We start from the raw sequence: 27,547 nt of genomic DNA, 5'->3' as shown, positions 1-27,547 counted from the left end.
TCTTTGTACGGTTTCTAATTGATATATTTTTTTTCTTATTATGGAATTATAAGAGTCCTTTTTATATTCTGGGTATAAGTCCTTTGTGTTGCAAATATTATCTCCCTGCCAGGATGAACTTGACATACTCAACTTAATTTCATCTGCAATGAGGCTATTTCCCAATAAGGTCACAATTAAAAGTGTAGAGGTTAGGACTTGCATATATCTTTCGGGGCCATTGTTGAACTTACTATATATTTATTGCTTTCCTCAAATTTGGGAAATTTGGGGTCATATTTTCTGTGAGTAAATATTTTGCCCCCTTCTTTTCTTCTGGGACTCCATTTACATGCATTTTTTTAAGAAAATTGTCCACAGATTCCTGAGTCTTTATTCATAAAAAACACATTTTTTTCCTCTGAACTTTAAATTGTATTATTTCTATTGATCTGTAAGTTTACTGACTCGTATATACATAGTTTTTAATTTATATTTTCTGAAGCAGTTAATCTGGCTGGATTCAAACTCCAAACTTTGTCTCTCAGCTTTCTGTTCTCTTGGCTTCTGGGAGAGTAGTCTGTCTTCTGGTTCTCCATGAACCTTTTTGTCAACTGCTAAAAAGAAGAATCCAATAAAATTTAGTGGTTCCTGCTTCCTATCAGAAGTAATTTCAGTGGAAATTTTTGTAATGACATTAATGATAGAGGAGAAAGTTCAGGTGGTGATAGTAATATTGTCCTAGAGTATAAATAAAAATAGTTTAAAAATAATATCATAGTGTTTGCTCCCAATTTGGATTTGCAGCCAAAGCTGCAACTTACTTCTTAGCTTTTGGAAATCAGGTAACATTTATTGATATTTTTGGTTCAAGTTTCTTGATCCCTGTTGCTAGGATTCCCATGAATAGGCCTCTTATTATATTTTTTTTCTCTCTAAACCTCTAACTTAAGGAGGAGACCTTAACTTCTCTTTGTCATGGTGCTTTGGATATTATAATTTTCCAGGCTTTTATGCCAAAAACTTTTTTTCCTGCATCTTTTTTCCTTCCCATATCAGAAGTAGAAAGTACCACATTGCACAGTGACTTTATTTTTCTAATGAAAAGATCATTTAATCTCCACTGGTTCTCTTTTCTTGTGTTTGAAGATTCTTTTAATATAAAATTCTGATATGCGTAGAAAAACATATTTATCTGATCTACTCTAATGGGCACTTGGCTTCTTTCAAATCTCCTTTATTCTGAAACACTAAAGGTTTTCTTTTATAAGTGACCTTTAAAAATAATTTTAAATATAGAGAAAGGTTGAAAAATAGTACAGAGCTTAATGTTAACAATTATATAACCATAGTATAATTGTCAGTACCAGGAAATTAATGGTGATGTAATCTTATTCAAATTTTTCCAGTTTTCCTACTAATGTCCTCTTTCTGGTCCAGGGTACAGTCTAGGATCCCACAGTGTATTTAGTTGTGATGTCTCTTTAATCTCTTCTAATCAAGTCACAGTTCTTTCATCTTTCATGATCTTAATGCTTTTGAATAATATGATATTTATTTTGTAGAATATTCTCGAACTTGGGTCTTTCTAATATTTTCTCGTGATTGATTGTGGTTGTACATTTTTAGTAAGAATATCACAGAACTGGAGCACCTGGATGACTCAGTCAGTTAAGCGACTGCCTTCGGCTCAGGTTATGATCCTAGGGTCCTGGAATTGAGCCCTGGGTGTCCTCCCTGCTCAGCAGAGAGTCTGCTTCTCCCACTTTCTCTGCTCCTCCCCATTGCTTGTGCACTTATGCGCTCTCTCTCTTTCTCTCTCTCTCTCTCTCTCAAATAAATAAAATCTTAAAAAAAGAAAAAAAGAATATCACAGAGTTGATGCTGTACCATCTCAGTCCCCTATATACTGCTCTGTTTATAATTATCTTAAATATCTCCTTTACATACATTAAGAACCATATCAGACAGTGTTATAATTTTTGTTTCTTTTTTTTTTTTAACTTTTATTTATTTATGATAGTCATACAGAGAGAGAGAGAGAGAGAGAGGCAGAAACATAGGCAGAGGGAGAAGCAGGCTCCATGCACCGGGAGCCCGACGTGGGATTCGATCCCGGGTCTCCAGGATCGCGCCCTGGGCCAAAGGCAGGCGCTAAACCGCTGCGCCACCCAGGGATCCCTTTTTTTTTTTTTTTTTAAACCCTTTGGAGTAGACCTCCTTTTTTTTTTTTTTAATTTTTATTTATTTATGATAGTCACAGAGAGAGAGAGAGAGAGGCAGAGACACAGGCAGAGGGAGAAGCAGGCTCCATGCACCAGGAGCCTGATGTGGGATTCGATCCCGGGTCTCCAGGATCGCGCCCTGGGCCAAAGGCAGGCGCCAAACCACTGCGCCACCCAGGGATCCCAATTTTTGTTTCTAATGTCAAGCAGGATTCAGAAAATTCAGGAAAAGAAGGAAAGTCAACAATGTATTTACCAATTATTATATTCCATTCTTTGTTTTTGCTTTGTCTTTAATTTTCAAGTTTGATTATGTTGTGTCTTTTTGTTTATTCTGTTTGGGGTTTGCCCAGCTTCTTGAAGCTGTAGACTTGTATCTTTTACCAGAATTTAATACATTTTAGCCATTATTTCTTCAAATTCTTTTTAGCCCCAATCACTGTCTCTCTTCCCTCTGGGATTCTGATGACAGAAATATTAGATCTTTTGTTATCATCCCAGAAATGTTTGTGACTCTGTTCATTTTTCTCAGCCTGTTTTCACTCTTTTGTCCAGATTGGGGAATTTTTATTTTTCTGTCTGTGAGTTTACTAAGTATTTTCTCTGTTCTCTCTACTTAGTTTTTAATTTTGGTTATTCTGTTTTTCAATTATAAAATTTCTGTTTGGTTCTTCCTATGCCTTCTTTTTCTTGATGAGACTTTTTTTTTTTCATTTATTTCAAGTGTGTATGTAATTGTTTTTTAAAGCATTTTTATAATGGCTACTTTAAAACACTTTCCAGATGAATCTAATAACATTTATGTCATCTTGGTGTGGCATCTCATGATTGTCTTTTCTCATTCAAGTAGAGATTATCCTGGTCCTTGGTTTAATGAATGATTTTCTATTGAATCCTGAACATTTTGGGTATAGTAAATCTCCATGTCTTATTTAAGTCTTCTGTTTTAGTAAGCCTCCTCTGACATTGTGCCAGCTAGGGATCTAGGAGTGCCGCCTTATTACTTGTTATGGGTAGAAGTTCACTTTTTCCGCTGAGTTCTGTTGACACCCTGGCAGGAGGAAGGGCACGTGTTATACCTGCAAAGTGGTGAAAGTCCTGACCCTCCACTGTGCCACTTCTGAGACCACTCCAGGGAGAAGGGATCATATGCCTCATTATCACCAGATACATACAAAAGCCTAGGAATCTAGCAGGTTTAAAGTTATAACTTCCCATTCAGCCTCCTCTGTCACCACCCCAGTTGGGGATTGGGTCATCTTATTCATCTGTCAAGTATAGAAGTCTAGCCTCCCCAATTGGCCTTTCCTGATGGGAGTAAGGATGGGTCTGCTATTTTTTCCATGGTGTTTGGTTGGAATAGGGCAGTTATTGTCTAAGTCTTCTCACTATTTTTTTCCTTTTCTGGCCCTTTGGATAGAGAAAGCAGCTTTTCCTGGGGCTTTACTATTATTATTATTTTCTATATCCATTGTCATTTCCAGGTTGCCAGCTTGTCTGGCACCCAGTCCAGGATATATATAAAGCAAAGAGAAAACTGAGGAATTCACCATTCTGTTGTTCCTTGGGTCTTGAAATCCCTAGCTTGGATTCTTCCTCCTTCTCTCCTGCTTCCTGAATCCTCTTAATGTTTGTTTATACATAATATCCAAAGCTTTTACTTTTACTTAGTAGGAAGAATAGGGAAGAGTAAATCTGTTTTCTGGTCTAGAAGTAGAAGTCAAGTGGTCTTTGCATCATGAATGTAATTATATTTGAAAAATAAATATGTATCTAAAATCTGTAATTCTTGAGTAGAAAGAAACACTGTCCAATATGTTTATTAAAAATATCATTATAAATTAAACTGGTATATAATGAAAAGACTTGTAAGGTCTTGTCTTTAAGTTTGAAGTGGTATTTAATACAATACAATACAATTCTAATACATGAAAATTAGAGAGTTGGCGCTATTGGGAGAAGATTGTGTTAGTTTAACTTTGGTGGTGTACTGTCTAAATTAACTGTAATTTTCCTTTGACTTGGAAAGAGTTTTTCATTTTAAAAAGCTATTTCACTTAAAGTTCTATAGATTTTAATGTGTCTTGTTATAAATATGTAATAAATATATAGTATGCACTCAAAACATGAGTGCACATTATAAAAAGAAGCTTCTGGTAGCTATGAAATTAACTGTTAAAAATCACCTAGTGCCTTTTTTTTTTTTTTGATGGAAATGTCAAACAAAAATAACTATATATGTGTGTGTATGGTTTACTTTCTAATTAATTGACTTCCTTCTCAGACTTCCACTGGCATGGGGCACCTGGGTGGCTCAGTGGTTGAGCATCTAACCTTTGGCTCAGGTCGTGGGCCTGGGGTCCTGGGATTGAGTCCCGCATCAGGCTTCTGGTAAGGAGCCTGCTTCTCTCTCTATCTGTCTCTCTGCCTCTCTTTCCCTGTGTCTCTAATGAATATATAAATAAAATCTTAAAAAAAAAAAAAAAAAAGAAAAAAAGACTTCCACTGGCATAATGAGTAGAAACTGAAAAGCAAAGAAAAAAGATTTAGGATTTTTGTCATATATATGCTAATCCCTTAAAGTAAGAGTACAGTTATCTTCCTTGACTATTAATAACACATCTGTTGTTGATTTACTAGGCAATTTTAATCTGTGACTTACATTAGAAATAAATCTCTATATTTCTGCTAGATTTTGTATGCCAAATATAGGCATGTAATTCTCTCTCTCTCTTTTTTTTTTTTTTTTTTTTTAAGATTTTACTTACTTATTCATGAGAGACAGAGAGGCAGAGACATAGGCAGAGGGAGAAGCAGGCTCCTTGTGGGGAGCCTGATGCGGGACTTGATCCCAGACTACGGGATCACGCCCTGAGCCGAAGGCAGACGCTCAACCATTGAGCCACATAGGTGTCCCAAGGCATGTAATTTTTTTTTTTTTTTGGTATGTAATTTTCAAAGCTTATCCCAAGCACAGAATTTCTAAAAGACAGAAAAGATAATTATAAGTTGAGTCTTTATAATTTCATTCATTCACTTATCTCTTTAGAGCCATTAATATGACTAGCATATTGTATACAAAATGAAACAGATTACTCCAATAGCTAAAACACAGGTACATCACTGAACATGTTAAATATATGTTTACATTTTAATTACAAAGGAGTTGATTTTAGTTATGAAAAGGATTGAGAAGAACTATAGAGAAAGTCAGTGACAGACATCATCTAGTGTAATATTCTTAATAATTATATATCTTGTCATGTCTTTTATTACAGTTTTATGAGATGTGTTACAATAGTAAGAAGAATATCTAATATTTTAATGTTAATCATAAGCCAGGCATTGTTCTAAGTGCTTTTCATGGTGAAACTCATTTTATTTATTATATACAAATTAATTCATTAGTTAAATGTAGAACTAACATAATGTAGCTTTTTACTGTTGACCACAGTTGACATAAGATGATTTACATGTCATCAAGTGATCTAAAAAAGCAGTTAATGTTTAATACAAACCTAAGCTATTAGAACAGTATCTATCAAATAATACTGTTTTCACATTTTGCCAAGAAAATGCTATTTTGTGCATTAATAAAGATACAGGTCTTCTGTAGAGCTAGCATGCAGACTCTGCAAAAGTCAAGCATGTTTTGACATGCTTATTCTAAGTTCCAGTGTTACAGCTGTCACTCTTGAGCTCCTTGCTCCCTGCTCCTGTCAATGCAGGGCTTCAGTGCAGTAGCTAGAAGGGGTCTTTGCTTGTTCTGTGCAGTGGACGCCACAGTTGAACCTGAGATGCGCTAATGAAACGTGTTTTTTTGATACAGCGAATGTGTTAGGTATCACATGTGAATGTACAGGCCTCTATTTTTCCTTAGTGATCTACGGAGCAACTTTCTTTAAACATGGGTCTTTTTCAAACCCTCCTCATTTTTGTCCCACAGGGGGTGACTATTAAAAACATCTGACAGACAAGCAGTTAACCAGTTTCCTGCTGAGATTAGTAAAATATTTAGTAGTCCTGCAACATCAAGGAACTTCAGCTCTGCAGGAAATGGTTTGATTCAACTTTTTGGAGGTAGGAGGTAGGGAATTTACATTTCATTTGGATGCCCCCTCATGTTTTCAAATGGGCATGAAAAAATTTACATACCTAGCTTTTAATGTAAATTATTCTAAGGCTTAACGGTATTTTTCTTTATTTCTTAAATTATATGAATAGTTGAAGTGATTTGTGCCTTCCCTTCAGGAAAAAGAAATCTCTAGACTAGCAAAATCAGCGTCAGAATGCACAGTTACAGCATTTCATGTGGGTTTATGTGATTACAAGTCAAAACTAGGAAACTTATTTTAAAATAAAAATTATTATAGATTTGCAAATTTCAAAGAAAGCCACGTTTAATTTACGTATATTGAAATTTTTGGCCCATCTTTTCTACTGGAATGATTTTTGCAAATCCATAAGAAAGAAACAAAATGTCAATTTACAGTAGTTGATAGTGTTAAAATCCAAAACAAGTGCTATAACATTATAACAATCAAGATCAATTGCTAACATGTCAGAGTACCAAAGATAGCAAAGTGATATGATTTGTAAACAATAAATCTTAAAGTACACATAGGAGATGACTTCTGTAATCTTCTAAAATTGTCTTTATTCATTTTTCATTAATGAAAATCAAGGTCCTGTGACATTGCATAAATCACATTTTTAGGACCACATAGTAGAAACACACTGCTCTAAGAGAAAAATGTTGCCCTGTCAGTTCTGAAGATTTGTGCATTACAAGATGTAGTGGGATTTTATTACCCTAGTAATATCAGGCTAGTGGTCCTTAGAATTCTGGCTTCTGCTAATGCTTTGAATCATATGAAGCATTTTTGTGGCAAGAATGTTTCTTGCATGTTATTTTTTTTTTACATTCACAATTTTATGAACTCTAATGTTGTTATGTCCAAGAAAATATATAACTGAAGAGAGCCATATCAAACTTGTTTTTACAAGTGCTGATGGAGTAATGTATAAAGTGTGACTCTTTCTGAAGGCCTCTTATCTGTAGATTATTACTTTTTGTTTAATTTGGAATTGTATCCTCAATCAATAGTTTCTTGTATTTTTCACATATTTTTATATGTTTTATTGGGCAGTCTCAGTGCAGTGGAAGTATAAACATGGAATTATTTTAGATTTCTCCTGTCACCACTTTCCTCCATATGTTGTTAGATCTCCCTTTCATTTTTAAAAATTGAGTCTAGTTCACAGTAAAATGCCAAACTCTGATCCCCACCATTGCAAGCCAGTCAGTTTGGCTCAAGACGCTTGGAGGAGGGTGGGTATACATTGATTTATTTTTCTCTTCCTCTCATTCCAGTGCCTTTGAATATCTGTAGTTGGTGGAGTGGGAGCTTTTGAGACGTCTTCTTCCATACTCCATCTGTATCATTTCATGGCCTTAGACTTCTAGTGTTGGGAAGCCTTGAGGGAGGATGATGCCACCCTGACCCGGTTTCGTCCACTGCTGGTTTCCATATAAATGTTATTCATGGTTTTCTTCAGGCAGCATTTAGTTTCTCCCAGTTCCGTTTGTCCCTGAGGGACAGCCATATTCCTTTGGACTTTACTAGTGGTCCATGTCCTTCACCCTCTCTGTTGGTAGGTCTCTCTTTATTTGGCCTGAGTATCTCTTTGGCTTCTGCTGAGATTCTCTTCATTCCCTCCAAGGGCTTTGCATATGTAGGATGAGTGTATCTCCCTTCATCCTTCTTTTTGTTTTGTTTTCAGGCACACTGTGTGCCTATAGGCTCCTTCAGCAAGCTCTCAGATATCTCCAAACTCAATGTATTTTCCTATGTTTCCAAATTGCTAGGGACATACATTGATTTTGATCAAGATTTCTTTTCAAAGGAAGCGTGTAGGTTCTGCTGGGGGCCAATGTAAGTGCTCCCACTCTGTATTAGCTGTTTCCTTAGGGCTACTCTACTCATGAAGATGCTATATTTCTCATAAGGGTGACAGTCAAGGTGATTCCCTCCCCTTCACCTCCCCCTTCCTAGTTCCTATGTATATTATTTGTATTTGGACCAGTTCTGCTGACTCTTACTAAGGGGTTGGGAATAAAGCCTAGCCCTGAATGTTGGCAGCTCTTTAGAGCTTGTTTTGTTATTGGCTATGGTCTTGATATTGACTCTGGGGCAGCAGAAAAAGTCCCATGGGGATTAGGTTCTTTGTAAGTGATAAAAAAAACCCAGTGACTTAAATAAAATATATGTTTATTCTTTTCATATTCTTTACATGTTCATATTTTCATGTAAAGGTCTGTAAGTTTGCAGTCCAGAGCTAGTGTGATAGTTCCGTTCCAAAGTCTTCAGGGACCCAGGCTCCTGCCTACTCACCACCCTATCATGTCTAGGTTTCAGCCTTTGTCCTATGGCCGAAGATGGTAATGTTCATCCACATTCCAAGCAGGGGGCTGACAAAATGAGTCAAGAAGAAGAGCAAAAGGCAGACACTTGAAATCTCTTTTTCAAGTTTCTAGGAAGCTGTTAGAGTTCTTTCATTGCATTCTACTCAGCCACATTGTATAGATCTAAGGGAGCCTGGGAAATACGAACTTTATTCTGAGCTTTCAAGTAGTCAGCTAGGACTTACTGTGAAGAATACTGGAGGACAGTTGGCCATCTCTGTCACATTTGCTGGATGCTCTTGACATTTTATTTGCAGCTATGTGCAAACATTTATCTCTTCTATATGAGTCATACATGGTCACCAATGTTGAACGTGTGCAGGACGCATAGTATTTCATAGGGTATTGCAGGCTTACAGTTAGAAGAAAGTTAAATCTTTTAGTAAGAGTGTCTAAGCCATGGATACAAATGCAGTTTGAAGTTTATATTTTCTACTGAGATTGTCTGGTGGTATTTCTGTCCTTTGTAATTTTCATTTCCATAGAAGAAAATAGAACTGCAATAAACTGGCCGACAAGTATATTCTCTGTCAATTTGGATATTTAGGGAAGTGTCATGTCTTTCATGTAGACTTTCAGTCAATGTCAAAGGGCAATTACATTTTATTTTAAAAAGCATGTTTTATAATAGCACTATATAAGACATAATATTTTAACGATACCATAAATGGCTGTGAACTGTAGCTATTTTAGTGTCACCATTTATTGACTTTTGCATAAACTTATTATGTGATAAGTTTCATTTTCCCCATCATATTTAGCTGATGCATAGTAAACCACACTTCCACATTCTTGAACTCATATATACTGACTGACCTTTCAGATTGCTTAGGAGGTATAATACAGTGATTTAGAACTGTTGTCAAGTCTTTTCCCCCCAAAGTTAACTTGGAACAAATATTTTTATAATAAAATCTTTAAAGTACTTTGGAAACAAGCTTTGTATATTGCCTTGATTTAAACTCTAAACTACTTAAAGATTCCAGGAAGTTTCCCTACCTTCAGGGAAACTGACAGCAAATCCTAACCCTACCAGTTTAAAAAAGTTCAGTTATTAAACAATCAGACTAAGATCCATATTGTTGTCATTTTCAGTCAGATGTATATTATCCATGACAAAATATGCCATGATCTATAATAAAGGCATATTGTGGGTATTTTTATGGAGCAGTCAGAATGAAGCCTCAGGGAACTAATACGTGTTTTAATTTTCTTCCTCACAAATTCAAGATTTTTGCCTAAGCTTTTATCCTAGACCTACACACATTTAACAAATTGAGGAAGTTATAACTAATAAAACCAATTTTTCCTATAATATAATTAGTAGGAATCCCATTCTATAGACATGTTTCATTAATTTATCACAAAAACAATGCTATTTTTGCTTTGTTAGCTTAGAATTTAAATAAACACTGCTTGAAAGAACTTTTGTGAAAGTAGATAAATGAGAGGATGGAAATTTTCCCACTGGGAAGATGGACTCACACTTTCCTCTACCCCCATTTACCCTACCTCTGATATGGAATGTCTTACATGTGGTTTTAATAATGGTCGGTTGTATTTAGCTAGAAGAAAATAATAATAGAGTAACTTTATTTTGGTCTGCACATTAGAAATCATTTTAGTTTAATTCAATTTGATTGTAACGTCAAAATGTCAAGCAGAACATGATGTAGTGATATCTACATATATTCAACAATGGTTTTATAGGGACTGTAATGTAGAAATAGAAGAATGTCACTACCAATTAAGTGGCAGTCACACACACATAGAGTCAAAGATGAGCGAAAATTTAGGTTGACAAAATTCCATTCGAAACAAGTGAATTAGACTTATGCTTACCCTTGAATCTTTTATGCATTATTATGAAAAGCTGGACTGTAAAGACAGGTATAGCATTTAATTGTGAACTTTCCTACTGGCTATAATGGTGTAAAAAATTTTATAAAGCATTTCCTTAACTCTGTTAAAACTTCAAAAGTACTTAAAATGGAATTAATAGATTTTCCATAGATATTGGAAGGTCCTGATAAGGTTTTAAATATTTGAAATGTGTTCTGCATAAATTATTTGAATTCTTCTGGAAATCTAGAGCCTTTGGAAAGGACCTGTTGCATCTGGCTCCCTCTTACAAGTGGTGTTCAGCAGACTGCATGTGTTCTGTTATAGGTTCACTACTGTGATAGACAAAGTGGCAAAGAGTGTGTGACCTGTCTGACATTAGCCCCTGTGCAGATGACTTTCCATGCAATTGGAAGCTCCATTGAAGCCAGCCATGACCAGGTATAATATGCCACTGCCATTTTGCTGCGTTATGGCCCAGCAGAGAAATCGGACCATCAAAATGGAAGCTATGTGCACACATACAGCTTTGCTTTCCCTAATACTAGCACCATTTGCTAGAATTTTGGAAAACCCAACATTTTTGTGTTAGGAAACTGATATTTTAGGAGATTTAAATTACTTTAGATTTCTAGTTTGTAGTTCATTATAAGAATTCTCTTAAATGGAAGAAATAATTGCCCTTCAAGTTATTTTTATTTTTAATAATTACATATAAGAAGCAGGATTAGCCAAACAATGTAGATAACACTGGAGTCTCACTGTAATATACTCATTTAGCTCTGTTGAAGAGAGTTTAGTATTATAGGATGTGTGTGAAATAACGTTCAGAACCATCAACTTACTCCTATAATTTGGGATATTATTAAAATGGCTCTCCAGTGTTTCTACTTTTAAAGCTTTATTTCTGAAATAAAGCTAAAAATCCTAGAAACATATTGTTTCTTAATAGCAAATTCCTTTGTTTAGATAGCAGCTTTGAAAATACATCCTGTTTATAATATAATACATATTTTCAATTAAAATAATCATCAGATTAGACTAAACCAATGATCTAGGTCAAGGGTTTCTAGTTTGGAGTCAAAATAAATACACATACACAGTTTACAGTTTAACTAACCAGCTATGCTTTCTAAATTAACTATTCACATACAGAACAATGGTAACCCATTTGTCCATTTCTCAGGATATTTGAGGACTTCTGATAGTTTTGCCTGATTAATCTTTTTTTCGTTCTGAGGATTGCCCTTGCATGAAAAGAATAAAAGAACATAATAGTGTAAATTCTCAAACACATGATTGTCTAGCTCAAAAAAGACATTCTTAAGGGCGTAACCCTTAGTTCATAATGTCTCTGATATTATAGTCTCCAGTCATCATTTGTTGATTGGTGGCAAGGTATCATGTGTTTAAGAAAAAACAACTAATTAGGCAGAAAATCCGAGTTTTAGGAACTAACCATAGCGTGAGTTAGCTGCGGCCAACTGAATGGATCTACCCCTTTGAGACCGTTTTTTGGAAAGTTAAATAAAGGAGTTGCTTAGGTGACTTACAAGATCCATTCCAGGGCTACCATTGTATGATTCTCTGACTGGTCTTTCTGCTCCTGGATGGATGAGCCCAACCAATAATAAACAGTTAACAGCATATTGACCTCAAAAGCAGTTTAGAGATGACCCCAGTGCTTCTCAGAGTTTGGTACTGGCATATGCTGTAGCTGCAAGAAAGCAAGCAGCAGTAAGTACAGGGATGTAACCTAAATGAACTTACAGGATACATTTCCCTGTATACAAGTGTAACTTAGCTGTGTGCTAGGCTCAAGAGAAATGATAAGAATGTTGGACATGGTTCCTGCTGTCATGGAGCTTGCAATCTAGCAACTTTACTACTTTGAATATTTGTGAAGAAGTCCAGCTACTGCCTTATCTCTCTATATCCATTCAGGGCAGGAACAAATGCAAGAGGAGCATGAGGTAACCATCCTACAAAAGCTTGTCCTCCTTAGGCTGAGCTAAGAAATGAAAGAGTGCTTCAGAAACCCACATCTAAGAAGAGCAACCCATTGTTAGCAGAGGTAGCATGTTGCTATGAAAGAGCACTGGGATGGGAATAGAGACTAAGATCAAACCTAGATTTGCCAAGAAGTAGATTTGCCATGTGGAAGCTTGTCTCTTTACCTCTTGGAATGTGGCTTCTTTATGAATAAAATGATTAGGCGGTTCAAGCTTATGCCCAGTCCATGTGGCAAGATATAAAAAGTTTTGGGCTAGTTAGTCCATATGGTACTTTTACAAATTAGGGAGGAAAAAGGAGCTTCTAACTCAAGGCATGTTTCTACTATCCAAATCCATAAGACCTACAGTATGAATAGAGTACCCCCGCACCCATGAGGTATTCAGTACATAACCTACACAACTGTACATGGAGGTGTTATACTACATCTATCTGGAATGTCAGTTTTACTCAATGGTAAGTAAATAAAGACATTTTTATATTAAAGCAAATATAGTTGTATTAGATATGATTAATTTACATGCATTTTAAGATAAAAAAAGATTTTCAGGAAATGCATTGATCATGATCAGATAGATGGATGGAAGATGGATAGATGAGTAAATGAAGGGAGCTGTGACTGGAATGGTCATCTTGTATACCAAACTCTACTTTGGTGGCTTCCAAGGCGCAAATGGAAGTAATGGCGTGATCAGTACTCATCCTTTGAATTATTTGGCTTCCTGAGGAAAGGAGACACAGTGAACTTCTACTCCACATCTTCTAGCTTTTCTGCATTATGTTGCCATTACCCTTTCCTCGTACTGAGGGTCTAAGCAAAAAATACTTCTTCAGCATACTGAAAATATAAACCTGATCTCGTAAGTTGGAAAGGATGGACCACTAAATGTTTTCTCACTTATTTGTCAGTAAATACTGGAAAACATTTTAAAGTAAGAAAAATTGGGACACATGGGTGGCTCAGTGGTTGAGCGTCTGCCTTTGGCTCAGGGCATGATCGTAGAGTTCTGGGATTGAGCTCCACATTGAGCTCCCTGCAGCGAGCCTGCTTCTCCCTCTGCCTGTGTCTCTGCCTCTCTCTGTGTGTGTCTCATGAATAAACAAATAAAATCTTTTAAATAAAGAAAGATTATAATCATTTACAAAATGTTTTCTATTCTTAATTCATTTGAGCCAATGCAATTGAACAACAATAAGTATTCTGAGAAAAAAAAATATGTAAAATTTAGAGGCAGTCCTTTGTTATGAAACTCACATGGTTCTTATCTGTTAGAAAATAAAGGTGAGAAATGGAAGAGCTCTCGAGCCCTGAACATTTACAGTTTACCGTACATTTTTAGATTTAATTCTAGGAACTCAGTAAAATAAAGAGTAAATGTTTTATACAGTGTATTCACTCATATCTTAAGGAGCAAGAGGACAGGGACTATTTTAAATACCTATCAAAGGTCCATACAGATCTACAGAATGGTGGAGAGAGATGCAGCATCATCTGTATTGTGATGATGTCTGAATGTATGGAACTTTTAATTCTCCCGCCCTTCCCGCCCGCCAAAAAAAACTCTGCTTCCTCCCTCCTCCCCTGTCTTTTCCTTTTAACCATCCAGGTAAATGACACCACCAAGCTCCTTGGAGCATCTTTGCCTCATCTCTCCTCCTCGCATGCCACATCCGGTTCCAGTATCCCTTCCTCTGAATTACATCTGTTACCTGACCACTTTTCACCACCTCTGATGTAGCCATTGTAGTCGCTATCATGGTTTTTTTTTTTTTTTTTTTTTTTAAGATTTATTTTTAAGTAATCTCTATACCCAACATGGGGCTCAAACTTACAACCCCAGGATCAAGAGTCTTATGCTCTACTGACTGAGCCAGTCCTGTTTATCGCAGACAATTGCAGTTGTCTTTAGACTGGCTTCGTTTATTCTACTTCTATTCCATTGTGGTATATCTTCCACATAGTAGCCAAAAATATTTCAAGTTAATCAGATCGCATTATTCAGCTGCTCAGAAACTGCCAGTGGCTTCTCATCACACCTACTATAAATCCAAAAGTTTTTGTTATGACATGTAAGTCCCTATGTGATTTGGCTCTCTCCACCTCTCCCAATTTCAATTCCTGCCATCTCCTTTTCACTCAGTATCCCAGTCTTACTGGCTTTGTTACCAGTTATATCATGACAGATGAAAGAAACCAGACTCAAAAGGCTACATACTATAGATTCAATGCATAGGACATTGTGGGGAAGACAGAACCATAGACATAGAAAACAGATCATTGGTTGCCAGGGCCTGAAGAGGGATTGACCATAAATTGTCACAACAATTTTTGGGAGTGATGGAAATGTACCATATCTTGATTGTGGTGATAGGACATGACTGTATGCATTTATTAAACTTACCGAACTGTATGCTAAAAAGGATAAATTTTACTGTATTTAGATTATACCTCAATAAACCTAACTTTAAAAAAAAAAAAAGCCAGATTCATTCCTTTATCAGTGACCCATATATGGAATTGACCCCAGGGAAATGTGGAAGCATGACGTCCCCTTTCCTGCATTCTCTGAATATGTTGGATCCACCTTAGAGTGCACTAAATTGAACTTAGAGCCTGGTTTAGAGTTTCTCCGAACGTTGGTAGTTAGTTAAGGCCTGCTTCAGGCTCTCTAGGATAATTATTAATCTCCAAAAAGTGGTCTAAGCCTGCCTGACTTCAGGGAAAGGATCTGTGTTTCCCATCTGGGAACTCTGAATTTCATCCAGGCAGTGGACCAGTCATTCAGGCTGATTGCTGCCTGGGACTCCCTGCAGTGTCTGAGTGAAAATGTTCTACGTATGTTCGCTTTATTCATCACAGCAAATGTGATACTATAAATTTGTGTTAGTTTGGAATATTTAACTGTCCAGAATAAAAACATTTTAAATTTCTGGATACTGATTTTCTTTTCAAATACTTTCTAGCAAACATTTGATAACTGAACAACTCTCTGGGAGTATTGCACTAGATACTAGAACATACAAAGATAACTTCTTCTTGTCCTCCTAATAAGCTAGATACTAGCTTAATGTAGTCTTCAGTGAGCTAATCATCCTGTGAAATTTAAAATCTGCATATCACATGGTGATTTCAATGAAGAGTAATCATCCTTACATGTAAGTTGAGTAAAGAGTGCATTTATTTGGTAAAATGGAGCTAGTGAGGATTTTGCTCTATGTTTTTCAATAGATCCTAGTTGGAAATTAAATATATATTGGTCACTGGATATTATTGAAAGCAAAATCTTTTGTGATAGTGCAGGAAGTTTTTTGGAATTTTCTAGCTTGGTATAATTCACCAAATATTCCTCACTCTCTCCTTCTGGCCTGACACTTTCTACATTTTTCTTCATCACTCTTGGATCTCACTGAGTACTGCTTACTCTGTGTCTGTTACTTATATCAATCACTATCTAGGCAGCCTCAAAGTCATAAACTTCCTTCCCTGTCTTTTTATTTTTATTCAGCTTTATTTAGACTGCATTATTAATCTCATAATCTCACCAATACTGGGTAAACAGAGTAGATTAGTTAAAATACTATAGCTTAATTTCTAGTTAATAGTTTTATCACTGCCTACCTCAGTTCGTTCAGGTTACTTTGGAACTCACTTGCTTCATATAAAATAAAAATAAATCAACCATCTAACTAAGCACTAGCTCTCCAATGAAGTGTAATATATGTAAATTACTATTTGCTTGAATGTGACTTCCAGTCAACACAAAATGAGATTATGGTAAGAGTAAAGGACGATGCATACGTAGCATAGTACTTAGAGTTTATGAAATGAACAGTTCTACAACAGAAAAGAAACAGGAACCAAACTTATATTAAATGTGTCTGCTGTGTACTAGATATTGTGCTAAGCCCTATATGCATTATTTTGTTTAATTCTCATAATAATTCTGTGAGGTATAAACTATAGTGTTTATATATTTGCTTCATTTGCTATATTACCTGTAAGGGTTTATGTCCTTAGCCAATCAAGCGGAGTTGATCCAGTGTGTGTGCTTTGACTGGAATTCTAGGCGGACCTCTCAGTGAAAGGACAACCATGAAGTGTAACATGCCACAAATCTAATGGGTATTTTGCTCTACTTTTGATTAGTTAAATTCTGCTCATAGTTTTTTTTTTTTCTGATTAATTAAAAGTCTCTTTTCCTTAGTAATTATTCCATAATATCTTATAGTTGTATACTAATTTAAAACTAAGAAAGAAAAAGCCTTCAAACATGTTAAATATATATTATCACAACAATAATACATGGATTGATTATAGACTATATTCAGAACTTTTGTAGTACTAGATGGTCTTAAATGATAGTACATATAGTCCCTTTCCCTTGAGGTAATTGTAGTCTAATGGAGTGTGTCAGCTAGGATGCTTTTGGCTACAAGTAACAGAAAACCTGACTCATGGCTTAAACAATGAAGACCTTGTTATCTCCCATAATAGGAAGTTCAGAGGAAGGGTGAACTCCAGGGTTGGTTGATAAAGTAGCTCAGCAATGTCAACAAGGACTCAGGTTATTTCATTTCTTAGCTCTGCTTCACCCTCTGGCTCATGGAAAGATGAGCCACATTCTCTGTGTCATTGCCAATGTAGCCACATTTAAAAGAAAATGAGACATCTGATCTTACTGGTCTCCTTTTAGGGGGCAAAGACATCTATATTGGGAACTTCTTCAGCCATCTTTCCTTCATGGTGTAGGCTTCGATTGGGTCATTCACAAGCCCATCTCTAAACTAGTCACTATCAAGGGAAATGAGATCGCCATGAGTTTATTTTTATTTTTTAAAGATTTTATCTTTTAAGTAATCACCCAACATGGAACTCGAATTCATGACCTGAAGATCAAGAATCACATGCTCTACTGACTGAGCCAGCCAGGCGCTCCAAGATCATCATGAGGTTTTTTTGTTTGTTTGTTGTTTGGGTTTTTTGATTTATTTATTTGAGAGAGAGAGCAAGAGAGCAGGAGGAAGGGCACAGGGGGAGAGAGAATCCTGAAGCAGAATCCCCACGATGACACAGGGCTTGACCCCAGGATCTTGAGATCATGACTTGAGCCAATATCATGACCTGAGCTGAAATTAAGAGTCTGTTGCCTAACCAACTGAGCCACCCAGATGCTCCAACATCACCATGAGTTTAAATGCCTGGGGCAAAATGGTTATTGAAGAATCAACTACAGGAACTACTACATGAGGAATTAAATGCCAAATATATCATTTTAAATTTTCTAGTGGACTCATTAAAAAAATTTAAAAAGCAGGTAAACTTGATCTTAGTAATATATTTTATTTAATCCAATATATCTAAAGTATCACTTCAACATATAATCGACGTTTAAAATTATTGAGGTATCTGGGAACCCGGGTGTCTCAGTGGTTTAGTGCCTGACTTCAGCCCAGGGCGTGATCCTGGAGACCTGGGATTGGGTCCCACGTCAGGCTCCCTGCATGGAGCCTGCTTCTCCCTCTGCCTGTGTCTATGCCTGTGTGTGTGTGTGTGTGTGTGTGTGTGTGTGTGATGAATAAATAAATAAAATCTTACAAAAATAAAATTATTGAGGTATTTGACCTTTCTTCATATGTCTCATTTTGGACTAGCCACACTTCAGTGTTCAATAGCCACATGTGTTTTGCATTATGATTTGCTCCCTGCCTTTGTCTCCAGTCTCATCCTTCACCATTTGCTCTGAAGCTAACTTCTACACATACTTCATGTTCTGGCAGTTTTGATGTTCCATGTCTCATGCTGTCTTGCATCTGTAGCTTTGTACCTCTTCCTTCTGCTTGGGCATTCCCTCCTTGCTCATAAGAGGAACTTTAATTGTTGTATCATCAGATCTAACCACACTGTCACTCCAGTCAAAAGGCTTTCCCCAAACCAACTTCCCACATTATTGTTGTTACACTTATCAAACTGTCTTCCCATTGTTTTTCATATTAGTCTACCCCGCTGGGCAGTGACTTCTGTGAGGAACAGGACAGTGTCTTATTCACCTTAATATTCTCCAGGTGTATGCTCTGACACAGAGGAGATGCTCAATTCATGTTTATAGGATGGGATTGAATTGAATTTCGAAGACCATGAAATTAACTTGGATTTGGTAGAACTCAATTTGGTAGAATTAGTGAGAGAAATACAACCTTTGTCCCAGTATGCTTTCTCTCGTGGTGGCCTTCTAAGGACATTATTTGTGAAATCATTCTGGTACCCGCATGTGTAGACCTCAGAGTATTTACATAGTCTGAGCATATGTATCTGTCACTAGGAATCCATCATATATTTCCGTTAATTCTCTCACTGATCTGTTTGTAACCTTTAATTTGTCTAACCTAACACACATATGCCTATGACCTTCTCAGTGTCCTGAAAGTTCCAGGGCCTGCCTCCTGATTCTAGCATTCCATAGTGTAGTACACAAGTCAGTATCCACTGAATCCTGTCATTTCGTGTTCTGAGACTGCAGTCCTCAGAATCTAAAGAGGCATGAACTTCATAGGTTTGAGCAATGATTACCTAAGACAAGTAAAGCTTTTTATTAATATGATAAGGACACCCTTAAGTGGCATTATATAATAACAGATCCCATAGCATCATCCCAGAGGTATCTGTAATAGAGTTCTGACATTCTTTGTATTACATAAATTCAACGTGAGTTTTGGAACTTTAGCTGTTTTACTTGCTCCCCATATCAAGCCACAGTGCTGAGTGCCATGGGGTGTTGACAGAGAGGGTACAATCACTGCCATTGGCAGCTTCTCTGGGATCCTGTAGCTGCCAGAATTCAAAAGGTAACTTGATTTTCATTTACTTTTTATGAAACAGGATGCTAAGAGTGATATTAGAAAGGCACATCAACTTTAATGTTTGAGAAATTGCTTTCACATTTCCTGATTTTTTTTCATATTGAAATATTTCAAAATATTTCCCCTACTCGAAACATACCCCGTGAGTATAGGACTAAAATTTCTTCTTCTGATTTTTAACTTTATCATATGATATTCTCGTTTTACACAAATATATATTATAGTTAAGGAATTTAACCATATCTTTTTTCTTTACATTTTATGTTTCAGTAATTAGCCCAATAGTTTACATAGTGTTTTGCTTTTGTTTTTTGTTTTTCTTTGAGATATAATTGACATATAACACTGTATTAGTTCTAAGTGTACAACATTTTATATAAAATGATTGCCATAGTAAGTTTAGTTAACATCTATCACCACACATAGTTACAAATTCAGTCATATCTTCAAACAAAACATTTCAGCAGAAAGTCACTAGGAACAGCTTCTCACACTGGATAGTTAATTCTTACTGATGGACTAGAATAGCAGTCAGCAAACTATGGCCTACAAGCCAAATCCAGCCTACCACCTGAATTAAGAATGGTTTTTAGATTTTGAAATGATGGAGAAAAGATCAAAAGAGTACTATTTCATGACATTTGAGAATTACATGGAATTCAGATTTTAGTACCTATAAATAACGTTTGATTGGAATTTAGTCATGCTCATTCATTAAGGTATTATGGAATGGCCACTTTCACTCCACAGCAGCAGAGATGGGTGGTTATGAAAGAGACCGTATTGCCTGCAAAGCCTAAATTACTTACCATCTGCCCCTTTATAGAAAAAATATGCTAGTCTATTCCAGGACTAGAAGGAAGAAACATTAGACATCCACCTTTTGAATTTTGTATCAAATGGTTATTTTCTACATGGTCATTCAGAGTTCATTCTCTTTTAGAACGGAGCCAATTTTCTAGATATACTTCCCATATTATAGCATAGTTAGACTTGACTGAATTTTGGATATATTTACTGTACAATGGAAATCAATTTTATCCTCTAAAGGAACAAGTCTTTCTTCATCAGTGATCATCAGAGCATTGAAAGAAAGTTACTTTTGTTTCCTTTCGAAATCCTGTTTAGAAACACTTCATAGCTGGACTTTTTTTTTTTAAGTAGTAGGGACTATTCTCTTGTTTCCATAGTGATCTTTCACTTCTTTCAATTCAGATGTATAGGCAGTTTCTAGAACCAACAGTGAGTTATAGGGGAAGGTAGTGGGAAGACTAAATATATATTTTATAACTGACTCATGATTTCATTTATGCTTAGTATAGCATGACCACATTTCTAAGAGGTTGCATATATCCAGTGATATTGTGCACACAAGTGACTTATTAACTTGACCTATAAAATAATTTTGGACTATAGTCAAAACCCATTCTTTCTCCCACGTTTTCCTGAAGTGATGAATAACAGCTATTTTAATCAACAGAATGTGTGAAATTTTAAGTTTCAAGAAACCTGACTTTTCTCAACTACACTAAAAAAGATTTTTAGGGTGGTTACTTGACCTGTACCCCAGCTTACCTGTAGTTCAGTATTTCACAACATATTAACCCTTTGAAGATAATTTCAGAACCAAAAATACTTTCTATTATTCTCCCTAATAAGCTTTGTTCAATTTGACACCTAGATACATACTCCATGTCAGTAGTTTCTTAATTTTAATTCAGTATTCTAATTTTATATTATTGGAGTAGGAACTTAATATTTCTACTGTTCTATAGATCTATATATTTGAAGTTGATTTGAAGATCATTGGGGAAATATTCTACAAACCTTTCTGTTAACAGTTCATACTAATGAATCATAACCAGATACATTATTAAAACAATAAATACCATATGTATATAATTGGCTAAATGGATGTGAAAGTTATAGTGGAAAACTGTTGCCTATATAGACTTTTTTAAAGTGACGATCAATGGAATATAGCTCCCTAGGCCACAGATTTGAGAGCATTATTGCCCACTGGAGGTCACTTTTATAACCTAAAGAGTATTACCTTCCTCGTAAACTCAAATTATGGTGTTGTGTATGATTTATTATACTATTTAAAACTGAAAAACAGAAACCTTCTCTCTCTTAGTAACACACCTTCAATTAAGTCATGCCTCTCCCCATTTCCAATTTTTTTTTTAGACAAACCAGTTATTTTTCAGAATATTCAGTTTTATTCTTTAATTGCTGCAAGTTATTTGGCCTGCTTTCTTTGTTTCTAAGTTGGCAGCCAATGCCTTTCCAGATCACATATTTTTAAAATACCCTTTAGTTAAATTGCTTCTCTTTGCATCCTCTGATGAAAGAATTTGAAGACAGTTTTAAGCCCCGAAATATTTAGCATATCTGAAATTAATCAGAGTCAACATAATGATAAAAAATGTCTGTTACCCTTCATAGGCAATACCTGGTACCTTTGATAAGAAGTGTCACCATTCTACCAAGACCCACACTTAAATTTCTCACTCTGAAAGACTAATATGCCAGTAGGCTTCCCACCTGGTTTACCTAACCTCATATGCAGAGAGAGGTCATGCCTTCACATAGGTTCTTGCTGTAAAAGGAAACATAATAAGAAATTTTTCAGCTCAGGGACAGATTTGCTTGGCTGTCAGAGTTTCTATTTTGCTGATACATTTCTACTTCCTAGGCCACTATGTGCTGGTCTCCTTACCTAGCATATCCTTACTATCTTTTTGACTGAACCTTGAACTCCGACTCTTGGTTACTTAGCTCCTCTCTGCTCTGTTGGTTTGTCTTGACCTACTAGTACTTTTCTTCTGTTTGATTTTGTGCTGCCTAACTGACCCTTAACATTGGCTTCTGACTGTTGTCTGTCCTTCTCTGTTGTTCTCATATTGCTCTTCAAATCCAAAAGTGCCTATGATTTACAGAAGTCCATTTTATAGATATTATATTCTACAGTCATTATAAAATTGAGAGAATATCAATTGACTTGTTGATGGGACTGATAGTCTGTGTCCTCTGATATAAGTATATATGTTAAAATGTTCAAATACTTTCATACTACTTGGTAAATAGTTACTGCCCCATATTTCACCCATCATGGCCTCATGTCTAGGACCTATAGGACCTCCCCATGATCTAGGAACTAATGGATCGTTTCTTGGGCCAACAGGAGTTTTCAGGACTGTTTTGTTGTTTGGTTTCATTGATTGGTGTTCATGCCACACAAATTATTAAAAATGTTAAAAATATCACTTCTTTCAGAAATATATGTAAGAGTTAAGTTCTTCAAGGGGAAGGCATAGAGACATCTTGAAGTGATTATTTTTCTTAAAAGATTTTTGAAAATTTCCATAGGAAATTAAGAAGCATTTTATTAATTCAGCAATCATGTACTAAGCATGTCCATCCCTGTACTAAGTGGTAAGAACTATTTCCAATTTTGTAAACTGGGAAAGCCCTCATATTGGGTATAATCAAAAGTTGGAAATGGTATATGTGGGAAGTCTCTGTACTTTCTGTTCAATTTTACTGTGAACCTAAAATGCTCTTTAAAAAATCCATTTAAAAGGGAAAAAATATTGAAACAACAGAACACATACAGAAACAATCGAGGACTGATTACAAGGTGACATGATTAATGTCAGAAATGTTGACAAAATCTATATATATGAATATTGAAAATCTGTGGAGTACCAAAATGATCAAGAGCAGAAGAGTTCGCCTGCTTAAGCTGCTTTTAGGAATTGATGGACCAAAAATTGAAAGACAAGTCATAAGGGAAAACAACGTAAGAAAAATTTGAAATGTGGAACTTGCAAAGGAATATGTGGGGAAAGAAAAACTCAACTTGGTGGGAGTTCCAGGAATAAATGATGTTGCATAAGATAAATTCAGTCATTTTGACAGCCAGGTTAAGCAGTATGAATTTTATGCTTTTTGCAGCAAAGAACCATTCTTTAGTCAGTAATAAGGGATATGATTTGCTGATATCTGTAAGATCAGTTAGTAGCCAGACGCAAAATTGATTGTGGTGAGGACGAAAGCTTCTATCATAGTAATTCAGGAATGAATGGGTGCTGGTTATCTTGAGTGCGTCTCTAAAAATGCCAAGAAAATATCTCTCTCAGAGACACATTGCATAAAAAGAATCAGCAGACCTTGGTGACCAGCTGAGTATGACAAAGAAACAGAGCAATTAAAAATAGCTGTAGAGACACACTACCAATGCAGCAGAATGAGAGTTGGACAGTTGTTTTCAAAAAGCAACAGTGAAACTAGACAAAATTATCAAAAAGAGCAATTTTAGGACTCTGGAAATTGACCAAAAGCACTCAACAAATTTATTCATGGAAAAGCATTTATTCATGGAAAAACTAGTGGACTTCAGGTAAGAAAAGTACGATTCTGTGGTGTTCCTGTCTTGAGCTGCTCCCATGCCCCACCTACAGGCTCAGTCAGCATAGTAGTTCTAGAAGGATGAGGAAAGCCATGAAAACCAGCAGTTTCACTGGACGAATGACATCATTTGATTGAAAGTGGAATGTGAGAGACACCTGGGTGGCTCAGTTGGTTGAGTATATGCCTTTGGATCAGGTCGTGATCCCAGAGTCCTGGGATTGAGCTCCATGTCGGGCTCCCTGCTGAGTGGGGCACATGCTTCTCCCTCTCCTTCTGCCTGCTGCTCCCCCTGCTTGTGTGCTCTCTCTATCAAATAAATAAAATATTAAAAAACAAACAAACAGTGGAATATGACATCCTATGCCCATAGGCATTGTGAATAACAGTAGACATCTTGGTGGCAAATAAATAGGAGAGGCTAGCTAGCAGCTCAGTAAACCTGAGGTTATAGTCTGGGTTGGGGTCAACAACAAACCAACAGACTAGCCAGAAATTTACCAAGATTTGGGAAATAGTGTAGTGAAAGGGACTTTGATAAACCAACACATATTCCTGGCTGATCAACAGGGTTCATACACTTGCATGAGAGACCAGAGAAGGAAGCTCTCTATATATCCCTTGCTGCACATGGAATTCTGCACATAGGCAGAGGAGATGCAAGAGGGTCTGGCAGAAAGTCAATGTGAAGAGAGACTTGAGAACTCCTTGAGGTTTGAATGAGTTCCCCAACCCAAACACAGCTCCATTGGCAATGTAGAAGCTTTATTAATTTATTGTGTTTGATCACAATTACTAATAAATAATTGACTTTATTGACTAATAATTGACTAATATAATTAAAGACTGTAGCAAAGGCAAAAGAAAAAAATAAAAAATAAATAAAAAAAAGAAAAAAAAAAGAAAAAATAAAAGACATGCAGCTTAGAATAGAAGAAACAAAATTGTCTTTATTTGTAGGTGACATGATCCTTCCTGTATTAGGAAAATCCTAAGAAATCAATACATATACACACATACAAAAAACACCTATTAGAACTTAAAAACAGGTTCCTAAAGTTTTAGGATACAAATTAATATTTAAAAATCAATTGTATAGGGGATCCCTGGGTGCCTCAGCGGTTTAGCACCTGCCTTTGGCCCAGGGCATGATCCTGGAGTCCCAGGATCGAGTCCCACATCGGGCTCCCTGCATGGAGCATGCTTCTCCCTCTGCCTGTGTCTCTGCCTCTCTCTCTCTCTCTCTCTCTCTCTCTCTCTCTCTCTCTCTCTGTGTGTGTGTGTGTGTCTCATTAATAAATAAAATCTTTTAAAAATAAAAAAGACTTTTACATTGAAAGCTACAGAACATTACTGAAAAGCTAAACATCTAAATATATGAGACACTCAACATTCATGGATTAGACGACCCATTATTGTTAAGTTGCCACTGTCCCTTGAATTGACCTATAAGGTCGATACATTGTCCATCAAAATCCCAGGAGGGATTTCATTTTGTTTTGTTTTGTTTTTAGAAATTGACAAGCTGATCCTAAATTCAATGGAAATGCAAAGGGTCCAGAACAGTTCAATTTTGAAGGAGAAGAACAAAATTGGAAGACATACACTACTCAATTTCAAATTTTTACTATAAAACTACATATTCAAGTTAGTGGCATAAGGATAGACATGTAGGTGGATGGAACAGAATCAAATGGAACAGTCCAGAAATAAACCTTTATATTTAAATTCAATATATTTTCCACAAATGTGCCAAGGAAATTAAGTGGGAAAGCATTATTTCTTTCCAAGACATGGTACTGGGAGAATTATATATCCATATGAAAAATATGAATTTAGAGTCTTAACCATATACAAAAACTAATTTAAAATTACAATAGACTTAACTGCAAATCCTAAAAATTAAAACTTCTGTAAGAATCATAGGAGAAATTTCATGACCTTGGTTGGGCAAAAATTTAGGTTCAGCACCAAAAGCATAATCCATAAAAGAAGAAATTAGTAAATTGGACTTTGTCAAAATGTAAAACTTTTGTGCTGCAAAAGACACCATTCAGGAGAAGAAAAGGGGACACCTGGGTGGCTCAGTTAGTTGAGCGTCTGCCTTTGGCTCCAGTCATGATCTCAAGGTCCTGAGATTGGACCCCTCATTGGGCTCCTTGCTCAGTGGGGAGCCAGTTTGTTTCTCTGCGCCCCCTCCCCACTTGTTCTCTCTCTCTCTCTCTTTCTCTCTCTCTCAAATAAAGGAAAAGAAAAGGCACTGACTAGAAACTTTATAAATCATGTATCTGCTAAATTTCTTGTGGCTACAAATATACAAAGAGCTCTTATGAACACTATAATAAGGCACTCAACTAAAATGGATAATGATATGAGTAGACAGTTCATCAAAGAAAATGTTATGATTGGCTAATAAACACCTAAGAAGATGCTCAACGTCGTCAGCCATTGGGAAATGCAAAGTAAAATCACAATGAGATACAACTTCACACCCACTAAGATGGTTATACTAAAAAAGGTAGAAAATAACAAATGTTGACAAGATGTGGAGAAACCGAAACCTTCATGGATTGCAGGTGGGGATGTAAAATTCTATGGCCACTTTGGAAAATAATTTGGCAACTTCTTAAGCTAAATTTACCGCATGATCCAGCAATTCTACTTTATATCTACTACCAAGAAAAATTAACATATTTTACACAAAGACTCCTATGTGAATATTCATAATAGCCCAAAACTGGAAACAATCTGAATGCCCCCTAACCAGTGAATGGATAAAAAGTATGATATATCCACACAATAAAATACTATTTAGCAATAAAAAGGAATGAACTGATATATTCTACAACAAAGAACCTCAAAAACATGCTATATGAAAGACACCAGTCACAAGAGACTACATATTGTACCATCCTGTTTATATAAAGTTTCCAGAAAAGACAAATAATCTATAGAGACAGAAAGCAGATTGGTGGTTGCCTTGGGCTGGGAATGGGAGGAGGGAATGACTGCACATGGACACAGAATTTTGCAGTGACAAATGTTCTAAGACTAGATTGTGTACAACTTTCTAAGTTTACTAAAACTATTTGTAAACTATTTGCAATAGATTAACCTTAGGGTATATAAATTATACCTCAGTAAGGGTGTTTAAAGCCACCCTGACAAGCTTCAAATTCTGAGACCAAGAGGATTAGAAAACCATTTATGATCATGGAAATTTTGGTAAGAAATCATTTATTTGGATCCGGAACCTCAAGAAACTCCAGCAAACTCTGTGAAGACTGGGTTTTGTTTTGTTTTGTTTTTTCCTATTTTGACACAGCTTACAACAGAGAACCAGACATCATCATGCATTTCCAGGCCCAAGAATTGCACTCTCTACTTGGTCCTCAGCCCTCTTCATCCCCGTATGTACCTCAAGGCTGAGGACTTGAGCTTGATACTTTTTCCAACCTCTTTTGCCTCTTATTTCCAATTTTCTTAGCTTCAGCTTTGTGACCTGCCTCAAATTTCCTATGTTCCTGACCTCAATTCCTGTTAATTATTATTGCTCCACCCTAACTCTTGATCATCATGTTTCCTCCTGCCCAGCCCAGTAAACTGATCCTGACTTCTGATTGTTTCCTTTGCTTAACTTGTTTCATTAATTTTTACATACTTAAAAAAAAAATATCTCTGCCACGTTTAACCCTAGACTACACTCTAGCTCTGGTTAGGCCTGCCACACTGGTTCAAAAGAAAACTCATC

General features: G+C 36.1%; 1 protein-coding gene across 13 annotated transcripts in view; it reads left to right on the top strand.

Annotated features, from left to right (window-relative positions):
- Positions 1-27,547, top strand: part of STAU2 (staufen double-stranded RNA binding protein 2) — a 296,823-nt gene that overhangs the window by 191,361 nt on the left and 77,915 nt on the right. For 10 of the 13 annotated variants that reach the window (XM_038579544.1, XM_038579537.1, XM_038579542.1 and 7 more), the window contains one exon: positions 10,840-10,953. The exons of 1 other annotated variant lie outside the window; for it this stretch is intronic. In XM_038579544.1, the coding sequence (XP_038435472.1) occupies positions 10,840-10,953 (114 nt within the window). Of the gene's footprint in view, positions 1-10,839; positions 10,954-12,456; positions 13,550-14,132; positions 15,059-27,547 lie in introns of those variants that run through there. 2 more of the 13 variants (XM_038579531.1, XM_038579536.1) reach the window with 2 other exon arrangements.

The sequence above is a fragment of the Canis lupus genome, chromosome 29 (genome assembly GCF_011100685.1).
Source record: "Canis lupus familiaris isolate Mischka breed German Shepherd chromosome 29, alternate assembly UU_Cfam_GSD_1.0, whole genome shotgun sequence".
Classification (NCBI taxonomy): Eukaryota; Metazoa; Chordata; class Mammalia; order Carnivora; family Canidae; genus Canis; species Canis lupus.
This window is presented reverse-complemented; position numbering and strand designations above follow the sequence as displayed.